We start from the raw sequence: 20,349 nt of genomic DNA on the forward strand, positions 1-20,349 counted from the left end.
ATACTTTTTTGTTAGCTCAGCGTGAGCAGTCGGTCCAACGCAGACATTATCTCTCATTGCGCATGCGTTAATAACGTAAACAAATATTTATTTTGAATTTGTATTGATTTTGTTATTGTCGACCAGTGTTTTAGAGAGTAAATAATGACTTTGTCCAAGAAAAAACACATTATAGCTGAGCTAAATGAAGAGTGCTATGTTTAATGAAGAAGCTATGTTTAATGTCAAAATCAAAATCTTGGCTGATTTCAATGTGCTGTTGGATGTTGTCCGCCATTGCTTCTGTGGTTAACGTCACGCTGTAATCCAACTGCAGTTGAGTTGGACGGCAATTGAAGTTCAAGATAAGCGTTCGATGACGTATACTATCAAACTCACAAATAAACCAATCAGAGGTTAGCGCTGATTTCCAGCTGACGCCGACGTTTAGGACGACAGGCTAAGAAACCAGGCCTTAAGTGAAATTATTCCATGACGACTGATTGAGTTATGTTATGCCGCTAAGAATAAAATAGAATACTAGACTTTCAAGGACGGGTGAAAGACCCCAGGTTTCCCATACCCTCTTCTAACTAACTAAACTTTTTTTTACTTTCAAATTTATTAAAATTTTCTTGTCTTCAGGGTGGAGCAAGCTTTTCTTGTCTCAGAATAATCGACTCAACTTTGAACTTAAAGGGTTTCTTTGAAGCTTTAACCATATTAAAGGATAAATTTTTTCCAACCTTAGTAAGGTTTTTAACTTAAATCATATTTCCGTTCAAATTGAACCCTAATATTGCATAATGCAGCATAGAATTTACGATAATATGAATTAATTTAGCACTATGATAAGGCTGCAGTGAAACTGAATGATATTACGACTTAGCACATTTCAAAACAGTCCTGTTATTAAACTCAAACTATGTCACAATTTTTGCTTATTATTTATTATTTTAAATATCTTAGGTAGTGATTTTCAGCGTGTGCACCAGGTACTTGAAATGGGCAATTGACTGTTAAATATTTCAATTTGTTCTGTGTTCTGAGCAAGTTATCATTTAAGCTTCGTATGTCAAATCATTTAATTATTTAATTTTTACAGCTAAAGAGAAAGGGGGCATCAAAGTTTTGAAACTCTAGTCAAGGATAAGGCATCGAAAGTTTAAATTGTATCAATTTATTTTGCGCCCCGAACAGTTGTCCTTTAAGCCTTATCCGATGAGTAAGTGAAATTCCATACCTGAAATTATGTGTATAGGATGCGACAGAAATTGGAGAACAGTTTAGGCGGGTCACAGCAAGATTTGATATTAGTCTCGGATTAGGTGTTGAAAGTGTAGAATACATAAATTTGTTTTATGTACCAAACAAATTGTCCTGTTGGCAACTTCAGTAAATAATTCATTTTTTTCATGTTTACGATCACACTGTAAAGAAGGCTCTAGATCTGAAAATGTTTCAATAAAGTTCTGAAACAAATTATAGTCGAATTTGAAAATTCTATGAATTCAAAATTGAAATAGCATATACTCATTTTTGAGCAAAATACATGCAGGAGAGAAATCTTCGTTGGCTGCCGGCAGGATTCTAAGCAAAGACCTACAGAGGTTCGTAGTTGAGTGCTCTTATCACCATAGCCATCCAGTGCTCCAAAAAGAACAGAACGAACCATTTTGAGTAATTTTTGATCTAATGAATAGATCTTCACGTTCTTGGACACAATCTTAATGGTTCAAGGGGGTGACCTCAAATTAGCAAGTGCAGATGATATTTTAAGTTACGAAAAAAAATACACGAAAGCGTACTTTCTCTGAATAAACATACCCTTTTTTTTTTAACGCATTCGGACTTACGACCCCTAAGATGTAGGGGTAGCAGCAATCTGGGAAATGTGGTCCTCATAGTTTTGTCAGGAGAGTGATCAAAAGTTTAGGCCCCTTTATGTTAATTTTACTTTTTGCGTATTTTACCATATCTCGAGCACCTTTGAAGCAAAAATAAATACTTATTTATTGTTATTTTTAGTCGTATATATAAATTTATTACATATAAATAAATTTAAATATGCAATGTCTTAAAAATTTGATTTCTCAGGATCTATTCTACCGATTTCGCTAAAATTTCGTATTTTGTCAAGTAAAATTGGATATTTAAAAGTGGGGAAAAAATTTAGTACCTTACGATTTATGCTTTTTCGACAATTATTAAATGAAATAATAAAAAATGATAAATAAATACTAAAATTTATTTTTTGAATGGAATTATTTTTAGACTAACGACTTTTTCAGTTGTTTTCAAAATTTTTTCAATTTGCTTCAAAAGTTCTCGAGATATGGCGAAATACGCAAAAAGTAAAATGAGCATTAAGAGGATCAAACTTTAGATCGCTCTCATGACCAAACTATGGGGTCTATATTTTCCTGAATTTTGGCTACCCCCAATATTTTCGGGGTCAAAAATTTCGAATCAATCCGGAAAAAAGCATGTTTATTCAGAAAAAATACGTTTCTGTGTTTGATTTTGCAACTTAAAATATCGTCTGCATTAACTAATTCGGATATTTGAGGTTAACCCTTCAAACCATAAAAATTGAGTCCCAAAAAGTGATGATCCTATCATTGGATCAAAAGTTATTTAGGGTGGTTCCTTTTTTTTCTTTGGCATACTTTACACCACAATTCGGGGAGAGTTAGGTGTTTTATATAGTGGCGGCTGCAATTACACATCGTGACATGCCTTCCATACGCTTAAAAGTTTTTAAGAAATAGCAAAATGCGTAAAAAGAGAAACTGAAATTACCGATTTAATGACCAAGCTATTTGGTTTATGTTTTTCAAATTCTAGCCCTTTTCAAAATTGAAATTAGTTAGGATTGGGTTGGATTTAGGATATGAAATAATAAGTAAAAAAGGAACTTAAAATTGCTGATCTCCTGACTTATTTGTAGAGAACATATTTTCAAAATTGCAACCCTTTGTACCATTGTAATCGGAAATTAATATGTTATGATATGATTAATTAAAATTCCAGGGACAAGAAAAAACACATTCTTTATTTAGTTTTAATATTCTTCTGTCATCGTAAATATAAAGCTATTTTCAGAGTGCTAATTCAAAAAAAAAAATAAATTAATAAGCTGTTTTGTCTTAATTCAGGTTTTTAAAAAATAATGCGCAATTGTCACTTCATATTATCTTTCATAATCTGAAGAAGGAGCAGAATTGCTGGGAGGTAGATTCAACTAATAATGAGAATAACTTATGCTCTTCATCATTTCCATAAATTGCCAACTGTGTTTTTGATTTCATTTCGGAAACATTTCAAGGTTAAATATCGGAATAAGATAAATAGTTTAATGATACGATAATTCCTACTATACTGTAATTTGTACAAATAAATGTTATTAAGAAAAAATAAGATTTATGTAATAATTCCTTTAGGCTTACGGAGGTAACCAGAATACGCACAGTTAAATCACGTAATTTTTTAAACATTATCATATTATCAAACTACATAATCTTCTACACATTATCATATTATCAAATGACGTAATGTTTTACACATTATCATATCATAAATTCCATCACATTTAACATTTCATGCTGTTTTAATTCACGAAATATTTTATGAAAGATAATAGATTTATTCAAGCCATTTATTTTCGGAAGTTATATGAAAAAAGATACAAAAGTTTGAACTGCGATTTTTTTTACAAATTTTTAAGGATTATCATGAAATTACTATACGTTTTTACAAATGTTGCTGTTATTTAATAAAAATCTTTTCAATGAATCAATGTTTCGTGCATTATTTAATATTGACTCAGGTCATTTACAGTCGGTAGTTTTGCATTAAATGCCAGCTTCTATCGCGATAATCGAGACTTTGATACTGGTTTCTAGGGGGGATAACTTGTCCCTCTTTTGGATTGAAACATTTTTACTGTCGAGTGTACCAAAAGTATATTAATAAATATAGATACACTGTAAAAAATATCTGTAAATTTAGAACAAAAAAAACATATTTTATTTTAACAGAAAATTACTTTTTAAAGATACAGATTTTTTCTGTTTTAAATCGATACTCGTATGATGCAAAAATTCGTGTTTCTTAAAGACGTTATAAAGCTATTTTTCACAAAACAGTTTTTCTCTGTTTTTAACCCTAATCCCAAATGAATTAAAAATGTCGATTAAAATTCTTTTTCTTTTTGGTGCAGTTTTGTTTACCGTAAGATAATTTTATATTTTTACGAATCATATTGCGATTATTTTTTGTACTTGCTCTCACTTTTCAGAAATTATTTTATGGATTTGATATTTTTATAAGGAAGGGTCAATATAGTTTTTCCAGTTTTTACACTTAAATAAGAATTCAATAAGTAAGGCTTTTAAGAGAAAGGTAGCTAAATAAAGTTTAATAATGCTTAGCCCTAGAATTGCCGTGATACAGAAGCGGATCGCTCACCTACCGATGGATGGGATCTGGGTTTGAATCCTGGCATTGAATTGCCATGCAAATTCTGCTATTGGCTCGTACCCACAGCAGTGCTGACATAGTTATTTAATCGAGGTTTTATGTAAGAAAACAGAGCTCCTTTTTTTAAAATAATGGTACTTATCTGTATAAAAAAGAGACGCCTTTTTTTAAATAACAGTGTTTTTCTGAGAAATAAGCGGTTTTATACTGACAGTAATTTTCTATAAATTTAACAGATTTTTATAGTGTAGTTTCATTTTTAACTGGATTAAATATGGAAGGGGATTCGCTAATGTCAGAAAACTAGTGGATAGAAATTGATAAAAAATAACTAACGTAAAAAAGTAAAGAGGTATGATCATATCGTATATGAAAAAAAAAACTAAAATTTTGTTAGTGATAAAAAACAGTGAAAAAATTTTTGAAATCCCTAAATGGTATGCAATAATTAGTGCTTAGTGCAAAACCTAAAATTTAGCACGTTGAAAACTGCGGGAAAGATTAATAATGAATTCGTATATTGCCTTCGTGACTATATTTAGGCTACATTATCGTATACTGTATCGTTGACTGTATTTGCGGTATGTCAACTACGCACAATTTTATTTTTGAATCATTCCAGAAGCCAAGGGAACTAACTAATTAATCAAAATTTAAGACAAACTTTCCTTTTTTGTGAAGGACATTTTGAATGATTCTAACTATTAACTTTCTTTACAATAAAAGGTAAACTACGAAAACTTCCGATGCTTAGCCTATAGAAAAAGGGATTTTAACCCATGACCTATTAACCCCTGGGGATATTATTTTTTTTCAGCACTGTGCTAGGGGAGAATTAAAAATTATACAAATTAATCAGTTACCGTCAGAATTTGAACATAGGTCACCTCTTCGGTGAGCAAGCTGCCATCTTTATTTCATACTGTCATCTTTATTTCATTCCAGTCAATAATACACTAAAGACATCCCTCAAATTTAATTTCGTTCATTCATTTTCTAATTAAAACATACGTTATCTAATTAAAACATACGTTATCTAATTAAAACACACGTTATAGTATGCTGAAGAATAGAATAGTATGATTCAAATTTTTATTAATATAATCTAATATATATAATTCTCTTACGTGGCTCCCAAATTTTGGCTGTATTTCTTTTCCGCTGGTGGCAACAGTTTTCATTTTTAAAGAAGTACTTTGTACAACTAAATAATATTCTTTTCACAGCACTTAAATATTTACTTTATTTCCTTCATATATACAGAGAACAGTCGGCAAAGAATTCTGTTAGGTTAAAAAACATTTCGCTAAAAAAAGAACGAATTCTAAAATAAATAAAAATAAACATCTTAAAAAATATGAATGCTGTTGCCAATCATAGAATTTTTTGAAAGTTAACTTAGCAACATAAATCAAAATGACATAGAAGTGCAACTAGATCAAAATTATGATACCTGAGCGCTTGACGTAACAAATCCTTCAATTCTATAAGTGTTCTATCGCCAAATGCCCAGATTAACAATTGTGTTTTTAAAGAAATTCTATAAAAAGTTTTAAATAAAAAAACTTCTATCCAGCTACTTCTACAACTGCTTCTTGAAGAACTTGGCTCATTGATTAAAAATATTGTTTTAATTTTACAGTACTAACTTTACTTCCACTAACATTATTGCTATGACCCTATTTCATTACATTTTACAACTTCATGCTAAATTTGAGGACTACAAGTAGTTTTGTGGCTGAATACTGACATTTAGAAATGTGTTCATAAAAAAAATAATATTTAGAGGTTAAGAGTTGCCTCAGAAAAATTTGAATTGCTGACACTGAATTTAATAATGGAAACAATCGTTTTTGTGAAAAATTGAATTGTATTGCTGACATCAAAACTAAAAATATTGTGTTTCAACTTAACAATACTACCTTAATTTTACTGACATTTTGAACAAAATTAAGGTATAGAATTGCCTCTGAGAAATTTGAATTATTAACAATGACTTAAACAAAAAGTTTTATTTTAACTGACAAATACTATATTATAATTTTAACTTTTTCTATGACTATACTCATTTTCTTACTCTTTTCTTTGTTTTTTATACATTTTATATTTCTATGATAAAATAAAAAACCTATAATTGTTCTGCTTCTGAACACTGATGAAAACACAAAATGATGGGCTTCATCAACAATCAAAAACATGTACATTTATTTTACAAATTCCATATTATTAGGGTGGCGCCCTTCAGAGAATTAAAAATACAAAATTATCTTCATCGAAGCCGATGATTTACATCCGGTGTTCAGTGGCAGACTACTATTTCATATTGTTTTACAACGCATGGCTTTAGCCCTCTGGTGGGAAAGACTTTAAAACAAATCTTACAACAGTTACTTTTCTCAACAACTGAAATTTAGAATAGTGTGATTAAACAAAATATGCGAACTGTTTGAAATTTCAAATTAATATTGAAATGTACAGGTTTAGAAATTTCTACAGTGAAAAGTTTTCGGAACTTCAGTATTCAAAAAAATATACAAAAGCTAGACGTTAAGAACATATCAAATGGGCGAGCAAAGCGAGCATTGGATTGCGAAGCAATCCGAAATGAACTGCGAAAGCAGTTCCGGGGGTTGGCGAATGCCAGCGAGCAGGGGGCGAATCCTCCAAGTTTTTAATATTATTATAACTTTTTAATTTAGCTTCATGCAAATATGTGATTACACTATGTATCGAATGTGATAGGCAAACGTCCAGTTCCATCACAATGACGTCTGTTAGGAAGCAATAAGTGGCACTTAAACAAGTTAAAAATAAGTGTTTAATTTAGTAAGAAATAAGTAGTATTTAGAAATTATAAGTAACAAACTAAATACTTTTTTAAAATATACAATTAAATATTTGGTGTAAATACAAGTTTATTAAGACTAAATAATAGTTTCCGGATGGATTTATTAGGGGGATAAAGATCTTTAAGCCATGGGACTCAGTTGAAGGTGAAACCTAGTGTCTGATGGAAAGTACTTGTTGAGACTTCCCTGGCCTATAATTGGCTGTCATACAGATGGTAAAAGAAGAAGATATGAAAGCTTATTTCTTAGAAAATTCGTTACCATGTTTAAAAAAAACAAAATAGTATTACTAAGGAAATAAAATTGAAGGAATATAGTTTTTAGCTATATACTCCTTTTTCCGAAAAGCTATAGTGACTTTGATAATAGTTTATCTCCTCACCGTTTTACTTTTGAAATTTGCCAGATTCAAGACCAGTAGTAAAATGCGTAAAAGCCTAAGAGAAAAATACTTATTTAATTCAATATCAATTCTTTCCATTTGATTTTAATGTAATCAAACCTTGAAATATATCACATTCAACTCGATTAGCCTCAGGTATGTATCAAAGAGAAGTAGATGGGTCAAGGGCAATTACTCGCTTCAAAAAAGAAAGTGAAGTTTATGACTAACAATGATGAGTTGGGAAACGGAAGATAATCTATGATTAAAAACTTCCTTATGATAGACATAACCTTTGTCACTAAAATTTCTTTAACTATAAGTAACAAACTGAATAAGCTTTCTAAAAATAAAAGAAAATATGCAAATAAATAAAGAAAAAAAATTTACAGATGCTAAAAAAAATTATTATGATTTACTTTATTATTTAGTTTTAATATATTAGTACTGTCAAATATTCTGTATAAAAATGATTCGATTTGAAAAAATCTGTGAAATGATTTAATTGCACCACTAAGACGACTCTTAGAGAATCGAAAAAATGAACATGCACAAAAACTGAAAATTTTATTATGTCGAAACATATTTTATATAAAGTATGACGCAAGTAGTTATGAGTTTAGTTGGTATAAAATAAGACAAATTGAAACAATGCACAATTTGAAACAAAACTGAAGGAAAATATTAGTTTGCTGACGACCCCTTAGGAAAATTTGCCATAGAGAAGCCTATGGTAATCTATGGCAACCTATGGCTACCATAGAAATTTGTATGGCAAGATGCCATACGCCTATGGTTACCATAGAGATTTGTATGGCACAACCCCATAAGCCTATGGCTACCATAAAGATTTGTATGGCAGTATACCATAGACCAATGGTAGCCATAAGGAGTTGTATGGCACGTCACCATTGGCCTATGGCAACCATAGAAATTCGTATGGCAGTATACCATAGGCCAATGGTAACCTTAAAGATTTGTATGGCAGTATACCATAGAGAAAAGCTGATTTAGATCTCCACCAACGAAACAACAACTTCTATGGAGTCCTCAAAAACATGTTCTAAAAGAAATAAATATCCATTATTTCACCCCGAAGTTAATTAAATTCAACATGTAGTCCCACAAAGGATTCCTGGTGAGTCTTTTCCGGCCACTGGGTGGCCAATTTTCCAATTTTTGAGTGTTTGAAATCCGATGTTCTATTCTTTTAGGCTTAGCGTATCAGTCCGCCATATTAACGTGTCATCCACTACAAGTGGAATCTTTCGCTAACTTTGGCGACTTATTTTAATATTTTTTCGATCTCATTCTTGGTCAAAAACACTTTATTGCAAACGCCTATGCGATTATCTATCTGAATTTATTAAGTTTTTAATTTCCGGCTGTCTGGTACTTTTACTATCTGTATCTTTTTAAAATGTGTCGCGATTGGGTATAGGTTTTCACTGTGTTAAATTTTGCTATTTGTTAATGCTGACATAGTACACTTTAATTAATATCTTGCTGTTTATATTTTTATCTAAAATTTTTATATTTCTTTCTCCCAACTGTTTCTGAGTAAACGACATCTTCCTTTTTATTTTATCCCCTTCCTCTGATTTTATATAAATTTTTAAAGTCACAACACTTTTCCATTATTAATGGTGTTCTATTCCCCATAGCAATTTGTAAACAATCTTCATGATGAAAAACGCAGTTAAGTGCTTATGATCAAGCCAGATCATCATTTCTTTAATAATTAAATTTTTTTAATTCTTTTAACTTGTTCGGTGATAATTAAATTTTATTGCTGTCATATATCAATATCAAAGTCAGTGTTTACATTCTCATTAGTTTTTGATTTTAATTCCACTCAGGTTCTTGCAATGCTTTTTTACATTATCTTACATACGTTAGGGCTTTCTATTTTTATTTTGTGTTTAATTTTTGCTTGCCATTAAATTTTTTTTATCATGTCTCTGTGTTTTACTATCTTACAACTAATATTTCTTAACTATCCACATAATAGTTGTACAATGTTCTGTTTCATATTTATACAAAGCTTAGGGTCATCACTTAACTAGATTTGCTGGATACTGGTTGACAATTATTTTGCTTCAATATTATCAACGGAACAGTCCCTGGCCAAATCATCTGCTGCTTTTACCAAAAATGCTTTTAACAATTTAATCTCTTCTTAAGTTTACAACTTTTTCGTCATAGCGATGCCCTATACCCAATTAATTTTTATTTACTATCCCTGACCAAGTGTAAATAGCAATTATTTATTTTACCAATTTTAATCATGTCTTAAACATGTTTTGTACTTACCAATGTTTCGATATTGCGTTCTCTTTTCTAACTGTGCTTAACACAACTCAACATAAATTTTCTGAGTTTTATATCCCTCACTAGTAGGGGATCAACTAATTTAGCCTGTTTTATATTCTTAGCTTTTCATAGTCCAATACCATCTTTTTTATCGATAAAATTTTGTTCACATGCCACCAGTGGCAGCACCGTTACATATTCGGCTTTTGTCCAGTTTGGTCTATTTTAAACTAATTTCGCTTCGACCACCGGCCCCACTCTTTATCTTTTGAGTTTTCATAGTATTTTATTGTTTTAGTAGTCTGCTTAATTTTTAGCTTAGTATCACATATCAAAATTTAAAAAAAATTTCATACTCGCTCCGACCATCGGACCATTATTTAAATTTGCTTTCTTTTAGGTTCCTCTAATATCTGACGCTCATCTAACTAATTATGATACCAATCAATCAAATTAACGTTTTTTATACTCGCTCCGACCTCCAGACTCACTTTCTATTTTCTTGTTTTTTACAGTTTTAACAAATATTGGCTGCCTGTACTCAATATATTTTGTTCCTAATCAACAAAACCAATACTTTCCCCACTCGCTCCGGCGGCCGGACCCATTTTCTAATGGTTAGTACTAACCATATAAAATTTATTTGAATGAGAACAGCATTCAGAAAGGATTCTGCAAGTGAAACAGGAGAAGTTTATCAAAGAATTTTTTTTAAAAAAAAGCTTTCTGGATATATATTTATTCTACAATTATTAAGTTTTGCATTTTTAATATCCATTGCGAAAGATTCTTGTAAGTAACTATTTTTTGATGTATGATAAAATATCAACGAGAAATGTTGCTATAGCTGTATAGCAAAAGTGTACCATAGCCTATGGAAAAATATTTCTTCATAAGCTGTAGCACATCTTAGTTTAATGGCAAAAATTTACCATATAAAAAATGCCATAGGATATTCCTATGGGGTTTTGCCTATGGTAAAATTTTGCCATACACTTTTGCCATATACGTATGGCAAAATTTTGCCATATAAAAAAATGCCATAGGATATTCCTATGGGGTTTTGCCTATGGCAAAATTTGCCATAGGATATTTCTATGGGGTTTTGCCTATGGTAAAATTTTGCCATACACTTTTGCCATATACGTATGGCAAAATTTTGCCATACATGTATGGCAAAAGTGTATGGCAAAATTTTGCCATAGGCAAAACCCCATAGGAATATCCTATGGCATTTTTTATGGCAAACCTATGGCAAATTTTCCTAAGGGACATTAGTTCAAATGCAGAATTTTTTAAAACTTCGCTCAACTTTAAACAAAAAAAACCAACTACGTTTGGCTAAAATTATTTAATACGTATTTCAATCGTTAAAAAAATGTATTTAATTTAGTTTCAATACCAGTTTTAGGAGATAAGTTGAGAAAATTAATTTAATTTTCGAAAATAAAATTGCAATTAAATTATATTTTTAACTTGATACGTATAAAATTTAAACTAAATAAATGAAGAAATAGTTATTTCGCGTACTTCACTAATGTGCTAAAATATTATCTTCTTTTTTTCTGTAACCGGTGTCGAAAAGCTGACCCAATTCTATCTCTTAAAGACTATCAATGTTCAACTCTGTAGCTCTGTGATTTTGAGCCTAATCCAGGAGACAAGGGAACTCCAGCACAAAGAAGAAGGTGAAATTTGCCTTCATGGAGGACTTTTTGATGGAGCTACACGCTTTTACGTTGCATGCAGAGGAGAACCATGCAAACCTCCTATGGTTAGTCTGACGACAAAAGTTTTCTAACACATGGATCCGTTTTCTACTGAGGATATTTTACGTTAGCATTGTGGTCAGCGTGAGCTAGGTGTGGAATTCGCATCGACCAGCCATCGCTAGGATTCGAACCGGAGTTACCTTATTGGGAGGTGAGCGCTCTATCCCCTGAACCACTATGGTTCACTTAAAAATTTTGAAGAAAATTTATTAATTCATTAATTTAGGAAATTGAATTTGAATATAATTTCAAGGAGTCATGGCGACTCTGGGGAAAGAGTGCTCGCCTTCCAATGAGGTGAATCGGGTTTGAATCCCAGCTATAGCTGGTCGATTTGAATTCCATATACGAATCACACCAACCTCAGTGCTGACGTAAAATATCTTCAGGGGTAGACGGATCATGGGTTAGAATCCTCTTGCTGTCAGGATAACAGTAGGTTTTCGTGGCTTTCCACTACTTGTAAAGCAAATGCTGGTTAGTTTCATCAAAAAATCTTCCGCGAAGGCCAATTTTTCCCAATACTTGATCCAGGAGTTCTTTTGTCTTCTGGATTGGGTTCAGAATTACAAGGCTATGGATTTGAACAGTGGTAGTCGAAAATCCAAAAGTGGGTCTTCTATTCAACGCCGGTCATAAAAGAAAATATGATTTCAAAGTAATATTGTTTTTATGTATTACGAAGGGGTTGTTTAATGTCTCTTAATGTCATGTCTCTGTCATGTTTAATTTCTCTTAAATACCCCAGGAAGAGCTTATGCAGTTCCTTACAGAAGGTCATAAAAATTTACCCTCTATTACTCATTATTATGGTTTAAACTTTATATTTTAAACAGTTGAACTGCATCTTCTAATCAAAGGAAGAAATTTGCATTTTAGCTAACGAAGAATATTATTGCCTAATCTACGGGGAAAAAAAGAATATGGGAATTATAAAAATTTATTTTTATTTTTTCCCTAAATTTTAACATCGAGCCCATTATTAAAAAGAAAATATATATTTTTTTCAACTAATTTATGGTTTGGTTTCCTTTATCTTCAAAGTAAATCAGCAAAATAGGAGATGGTTTTAACTTTTGAAATGAATTAAAATAACTTTATACTAAGGACAAACTTTGAATTTTAATAATTTTAAAATTAATTTGAAATTAAAAAATGTTTATGACTTTTCTATCTTCAGGCCTAAAAAATATCGATGCAAAAAAATTATAAGCATAGTATTTTACTGCATTTAAATTTCCTTCAAATCGAAACCCTTGAATTGTTATTTAAATATTCCTAAACAAATTTGAAATTTAAGCAAAGTGAGACGTGTTCCTCCTCTTCAGACATTACAGTAAGTGGTTGATAAAGCATAAAAATTTTCCTAATAATAATTTTTGCTAAATTAAAAAACGCAACGCACAAAAATAATTCAACACTATAAAAAAATTAAAAAAACAAATACTCGTATTAGTAACATTTTCGTATCAGAAAGTTTTTTAAACATTTCTTTAAAATGTGCAAGTTTTATACATTTTTTATTAGGAGGTTGGGAAACACGTGAGGTGAATATTTTCTAAAACGGAGGCGCAAACGGTAGGATTTATTTTTGATTTTGAGATATAAAGTAAGTTATGGAGTCTTTAAATAATTTCAGTTGAGATTTAGTTATCAAGCATTGACCTATGGCTGAAGTTTTTGTTTCACTATCATTTTATGTTATATCCTTTTTTATGTAATGAAGAAAATGTAATTACCGTCTTTGAATTTGCCAATTCAGAATGTGATCTGTTTCCTGCTTGGTAAGCCATGGCTGCTTTTCGTATTGCATCTGGCAAATGGATTTGAACGACGCAGTATTTTCCATGAAAAGCGATTTGATGCGGTTTGTATGGAGGAACTGGAATTGGACGCATCCTTCTCGGTACTGTTATACTAAGGCATTCATCATAATCTCCCAACGCAGTGGCTGTTCCTTCTAGAATCCCAGCAGAAGGTTTTCCAATGGCATCCACCACTAAAAAGGAAATAAAAAAAGCACTATAACTTTTGTTTGTAATAGTTCCATATTCAATGATTCAAAGAATTTTACTTTTAATCAAATCAAATACATGCATATATATATAATAATAAATAAATACAAGAAAACACGAAGAAAGTTAAGAAAACAATAAGTTTCATTTATTGCGCTTAAGCAGCAAGTAAACAGAACTCATTAGATAAGTTCAAAATGAAGAATAATACAGAGAAAAATTATAGACATATAAGAAAAAGGGGGGGGGGGGCAAATAATAAGTAAAAAAATAACAAACAACAGTTTAAAAAAAAAGGATGAAATTTTATTTAAAAAACTGGAAAAAAAACCGGATAAAAAGATTATATCCTTTTTTTCCGGTTTTTTTCCTTCCAGTTTTTTAAATAAAATTTCCTCCCTTTTTTTTTTTTAACTGTTGTTTATTTTTTTACTTATTATTCCCCCCCCCTTTTTCTTCTTCATATGTCTATAATTTTTCTTCGTTTTATTCTTCTTTTTCTGTTCTTTACATTGAATTATTTTTGGATAAGCGAATTTTATAATTGTTTTTAAAAGTATTTACTTCGTAAAATGAAGGTTAGCAACAATTCGATCACGTGATTCTGGCATAGCCTCCATATTTTGACAGGCAAAAAATCAATGTCCCTCGTGAAAAAAGTATGTTTAATAAATTAAGGAAATTTGTGTTTTTGCGTCTGATTTCATACGTTAATTTATGGTAAATGTTAATTATTTAGCATATTTTAAGCCAACCCTGTGAGGCATTCAGATTTGGTTTTCAATGCGTGATAATTTGATAGTAAGAGCAAAAGTTATTTTGAATTATATCTATTTTTTGCTTACTATACGAGTATACTGAACTAAATCTATAAATAAAATATGTTTTACGTACTGAAAAGTTGCCATATTTTAAAATTATGTCAGTAAAGATTTTGAGAGTGCAAAATTTCTCGCTTTTGTTTTGACGCACGATCAAAAAAAAAAAAAAAAAAAAAAAGAAAAACTTTTCTCTAACTACATTTATTTATGTATCTCTCTCTTTCTTTCTCTGTGTATATATATACGTATTTATACTGATTCTTATCTTCCGGGTACTAATTGTTTTTTAGATCACTCTCTGTGTTTTAATGCTATAAAAAAGTTTCAAAGAATAAACATGCTATGTTTATATGTTTGTCCGAAAAGGCAAGCGGAAAGGCATAATATAATATATAATATCACATATAAAGAATAAAACATAGTAAAATTGAGGGAAACGATGATAATGATCTGCGGTTTGTTGATACTGTCATTATGCTCCCGATTTTGCGGAACAATTCAGGTTTTGTGTTTCGTTTTCTCTTATTCTTTCTTTTTTCTTATTTCATTCTTGAAATTGCTTTTTTTTTTTTTTTTGTATTTACTACTTAGAAGGAACTTCTGGAACAGCAGTTGTGCTAACTTGTCGTTGGGAAAACTATATTTAATTGATTGTCAAAATAATGCTGTATCTAAGTGCAGATCACGTATGAAGAAGGTTATAGACGTTCTGTTGTAAGTTTCCTTTTCAACCTTTTCGATTTTTTTTACGTTATTAACCGACACCGACAATAATGGTGATTCTCTTACCTTGCACAAAATGAAAGATTCAATTTCTTCATGTTCGTTAAAATATAAAAATAAATATTTTAGAACCTTGACCGTTTTTTTTAGAAAAAGTAAATTAAAAATGTTGATTCTATTCGATTTCAAAGACAAGTTCAAAATGAATAATGTGTACATTTATAAATATCACTCCATAATTGGCATTGCAAGATATAGAATTATTAATGATTAAGAAATTTACAAATTCTTTTAATTTATTGAAAATGAAAACGTAGCATGATATATTTTTCTTTGCTCTAAGAATGAAAGTTTTCTCTGTTAAATTTTAAACAGGTTGTTTTTGGTAATTAATTCTTTTTCTTTTTATCATTCCATTTGAATAATACCTCTAGTTTTGTTAATCAGTTTTATTTAACTTTATTATTAGCCTAGAGGAATTAGTCTTTGCTTGAGACATGAGAATTGAAACTTAACTGAGCTAATTATTAAATGTGAGTACTCTAAACATACGATTTAATTACGTTAGTATATCTAGTTTATACTATTTTCATTTACGGGATAGTAACATAAATTTAAGTTTTAAAAATTAGTTTTCAATTTTTTTTTTACTATAATTAACATTTGGTAACAAAAAGTTTTAGTACAAGAGTTTAATAAATTTAAATGTCCTGAAATCATATATATTTTTTCTCAGCATATAATTCATCTAATTTATACTGTGGATTATACCTCATTTTCAATATAAGCAACACGAGGAAAACAATTTTGGTAACACTGCCAAATTGTATGATAAGGACATTTCTAATAAAAATACCTCGATTCTGATTAATAAATCAAAATATGCAATATTTGAATGATTAATTCGGTAATTTTTCCATTCGTATGGTAACGGTTTTAAGATAACTCTGGTTTTCAAAGTTTACGAAATTTATCTCGCATTATAAAATTATATTTTATTATTAATTTTCCTGAAATCATTACCAAATCGCTTCGATAAAAATTCCTACGATTTGTGGTGCTCTCATAGAGTCGGAACATAATGAATTTTGCCATATTCTAGTAGTTTTGTCCAAACATTTTTGCTCAGTGCATATTTTCTTAATTATATCTACAGATCTGTCCAATTTTTTTACGATATGTTTAGAATAAGCTCATATATAGTAAAAATGTGTACAAGATAACGGTAAAGTAGGAAATCTATCATCATATACAATGTATAAGCATTACTTACTATTTTTAAAATTGATTGGTAATACATGTTGAAAAAAGATTTCAGAAGTAATACAAGTAGTATGTAATACAAGTGGTAATTTAATGTAGCAAGCAGTAATTTATTTTCTTTGATTAGAAAAACATAAATTTCAAGCAGCTGCTATCCATTATTAACATTATATTCATTTCATTAATCTCATATTTTATATATTTCATTCAGATCATTTGTCACTGAAATTATTTTATGTTATGAGTAAATATTTTATGTAAAGCATTGTTTTGGATTTCCAGCTGAATTGCCCCTTTTGCCAAATATCTACAAAACTGTGTAAATTTCAATAATAATTTTAATTATTTTAACCGAAACTATGTAGTGACAGTTTAAAAATAACTTCGCAAATAGTGTTTCACTCATTTTTAAGGACTTTATAGGTTTAATATGATTTTACAATATTTACAAGCATAAAATGTTAATAATTTATGCGAAATATTTTAGAATTAATAAAAAAGCATAGTTTTTTCCTCATGTGATTCCAATAAACCAGTAACATATTAAAAATTGCTCATATTTCAAATATATTATTAATATGTATTACACATTTCATATCTTGAACATATTTTGTTAGAATATCAAAAACTAGCGAATAAAGCACTAATAAAAAAAATTTGATAGACAAAATATAATTCAATTCTTACAATTTAATATTTTTTCCTTATCTCAATGCTATAATTACACTTTAAAATTTAATACGAAAATTATTACTTTAAAATGCGCACTTTTCTTCCGATTTTATAAAATATTTTGTTTCAGAAATTTTAATTTCAAAAGCTATATTATTTTGAAAAATTAGCTGCGATTTCTTCCGCATAAAAGTTTAAAATAATTTTTATTGCACTGTATTCATAACTTAGATCTGGAAATTTGTTTAATGCCGAATATGTGTTGTAAATTTATTGCCATTAAACTATAGTATATCCAATCCTGTACTTTAATTTGTGCTTTACGTTGTTTTTTTTCGTCCTTTTCTTTTATCGTTTTTGTTCTAGTTTACAATTTACTAAGTATACTACTTTTTTATACTTCCTAATTTTAGAAATATTTTTCTGTTCATCCTACAAGTAAACTTATTTTTAAAGATTTTTACTTTCTCAGACTCTTTGACATTTGTAATTATTCTTTAAGTGTAAATTTTTCTCATTAAAAAAATAATTTGTGACCATAAATTTGTGAAAGTGTTTGATTTTATTTCTTGCAAGTTGTTGAAAAGATGTTTTACGGGTTTTTATTATTTACGGGTTTGATGAAAAACTGATTTCTGTAACCAATGAAGCTTTAAAAATACGTCAAACGTTCCAAACAAATGAAAAAAGGTTAATGTATACATGTTGCCCTTTGTTGGTTTTCAAAATTGGTATTTTTCTTTTATCTTCTTTGTTTTGCTTGTTCACCTCGAAAGCTGCTGAAAAAGCGATGACACATACCTTTGACTTGATTGCTATAAATCAGACCTTGAAAAACTGAATTTAATTCCTTAAGTTTATTCATAGGATTCTATATATCAAAAACTCTGAAGGTAAGTAAACATAAAATACATCTATGTGGGTCTGTAATTTTAATACAATATTATTTTAATACTATGAGTAGCCCATTGTATTCTATTTTGGTTATAGTAGTTTATAGTACATTGTATTTGGTAAAGATTAGTCTTGATATAGATTATAATTAAAAATTAATTTTTATAAATATATTGATAATAAATAGAATAAAAAGAATTCCTGAATTAGTATTTTCCTAATGAAAAATAATTGAACATTAAATCTTGAACAAATATGTTAGTAAGAAAAAGCAGTTACATATTAAATCTTGAATAAATACACTCTCGATATTAAATGGTTATAGTATTATAATAGGTTTTGATAATTAATATTTTAAAATTATTTTTTGAACAAAAATATATTAAATATTTTCTGAATTATAAATCCTCAAATTTACATCAATCACGCTAAGTTTTAAATTACGCATCTAAGATTAAAAACATAAGATTAAGAAAAAAAATTAAACAAAAACAATTTTGAAGAAAAAAGAATGAAGAATTTTAATCTCCTGATAATTTCTTTAATTATTTTATGAGAAATGATAATTTTTGTATTTTTTATTTTTATTTTAATTTCTAGCTTGAATGTTTTCGCGTATTTTATAATAAAATATTGTCTTATGTTTTAAAATCTACAAAGGAAACGTTTAATTGCAAACACTACAAATCATGAAACTTGGCGTGATCAGAGATGAGTATTTTTTCATGTTAAATAAATAACAAAATGATGCACAAAAATTTCCTTTTGTAATACTACATTTATGGAAATTAGAGCTGTAACTATTTCTGGGCGTTAAAAAATTTCATGTCTCATACAAATTTTTTAATTAAAAGCATGGCACTTTGGCATGTAATCATAACCACACACGCATAACATATCATTAAATGCTAAAATATTTAATTTTAATTTTAAAAACAGTGATTTAAAAGCAGTATTCAGTTATCTAATTTAAAATTTAAATTTAAAAACAGTATTCAGTCATCTAATTCAAATTTATTTGTATTTTAGGGAACATATTTGTAAAAATGTATCATGTATGTAACATTATATCTAAAAGTCTTATTTGACTGAAAAAATGTACTTCAGGGTTAGATATTTTGGGTAAAAATTTCAATAATTTCCATATAAGAGCATGTAAGTAAATGTTTCTTACTTTTAACTGCCCAATCTTTAATGTCCATCACACCTTTCATCAGCATCAACAGTCCTTGCATGCATTTACTGTTTATTCTTATTTCAGTTGCTGTATCAATCAAATAAGGTAACGCCATTTTAACACCTGTATTTACAAGTTTCTTAAACCTCTTTTCTGTTTGAGCAAAAGTTTCTACAGAATTTTCCTTAACCCAATCATTCTTTCTGTTTTCAACTCCAGCTCCATACGAGAATCCAAATCCCCATACAGAGAAACACAAAAAAGCCAGCGATATCGTGAAGATCTTTTTCATCTTCATCCTCCGAAAGTGAGTTGGTCAATAAACTTAACAATTTAATCTGGAGAACTAAAAGAAGAGCAATCGCTGTTATGGTAGGGACCTTGAAAACTGGACTCTAGTTTTGCTTGCGTCAGGACTAAGGACTCCGTTTTGGATAAGCCTTCTCAATGTCTCATGTTAACCTGTACACCTTGAACATTGCTTCGATTTCTTACTTACTTTCATGGAGGAAAATAATGACCAACATGCTCATCTACATAAGAAATTGAATTAAAATCTTACACGTTTATAATACTTAAGGTCAGTTATTTCTTTCATAATTATGCAGTTTCATTTACTTTATAGCGTCGTTCTGGGTGAAAATTTATATGACACTTTTGAATGACATTTTCCGAAACTTCTTCCTTGTGAAACCTCTGGTCTTGAATTTTTCATTCAAACATATTTTATACAAGTGTTTAAGTAGTGCAATGTAAAGATTTAGTACCAAGATATTTGCACAAATTTAGGTAACTAATTTTCAGAAAAAAATTTGAAATATCAATCTGAAACTTTATTTTGAACATGTGCTGATCTAAGGTTTTTAGAAGTAAATAAAAATCTTCCTAAAAATAACCAAGAATTTTTTGCACTAAGTAGCAGGTAAATAAGAAGGTTACTTTAAATCCTCTGAGAAAATAAAAAAAAAACTAAATAACGTTTACAGAGCTTCGACTTATGAAAAAAT

At 29.4% G+C, this 20,349-nt stretch overlaps 1 protein-coding gene across 1 annotated transcript in view; it reads right to left on the minus strand.

Moving 5' to 3' along the window:
• The window catches only part of LOC107437203 (nose resistant to fluoxetine protein 6), a 66,938-nt gene extending 47,130 nt beyond the window's left edge, over nt 1-19,808 (minus strand). Inside the window, exons 1-2 of the mRNA XM_043048748.3 lie at nt 19,340-19,808; nt 13,517-13,776 (exon numbers count right to left, since the gene is read on the minus strand). Of these exons, the coding sequence (XP_042904682.1) occupies nt 13,517-13,776; nt 19,340-19,640 (561 nt within the window). The 5' untranslated portion in view covers nt 19,641-19,808. The remainder of the gene's footprint in view (nt 1-13,516; nt 13,777-19,339) is intronic.
• Nucleotides 19,809-20,349: the final 541 nt, after the last annotated feature.

Source organism: Parasteatoda tepidariorum, chromosome 1 (genome assembly GCF_982258835.1).
Source record: "Parasteatoda tepidariorum strain Cologne lab strain chromosome 1, Ptep-v5.0, whole genome shotgun sequence".
Classification (NCBI taxonomy): domain Eukaryota; kingdom Metazoa; phylum Arthropoda; class Arachnida; order Araneae; family Theridiidae; genus Parasteatoda; species Parasteatoda tepidariorum.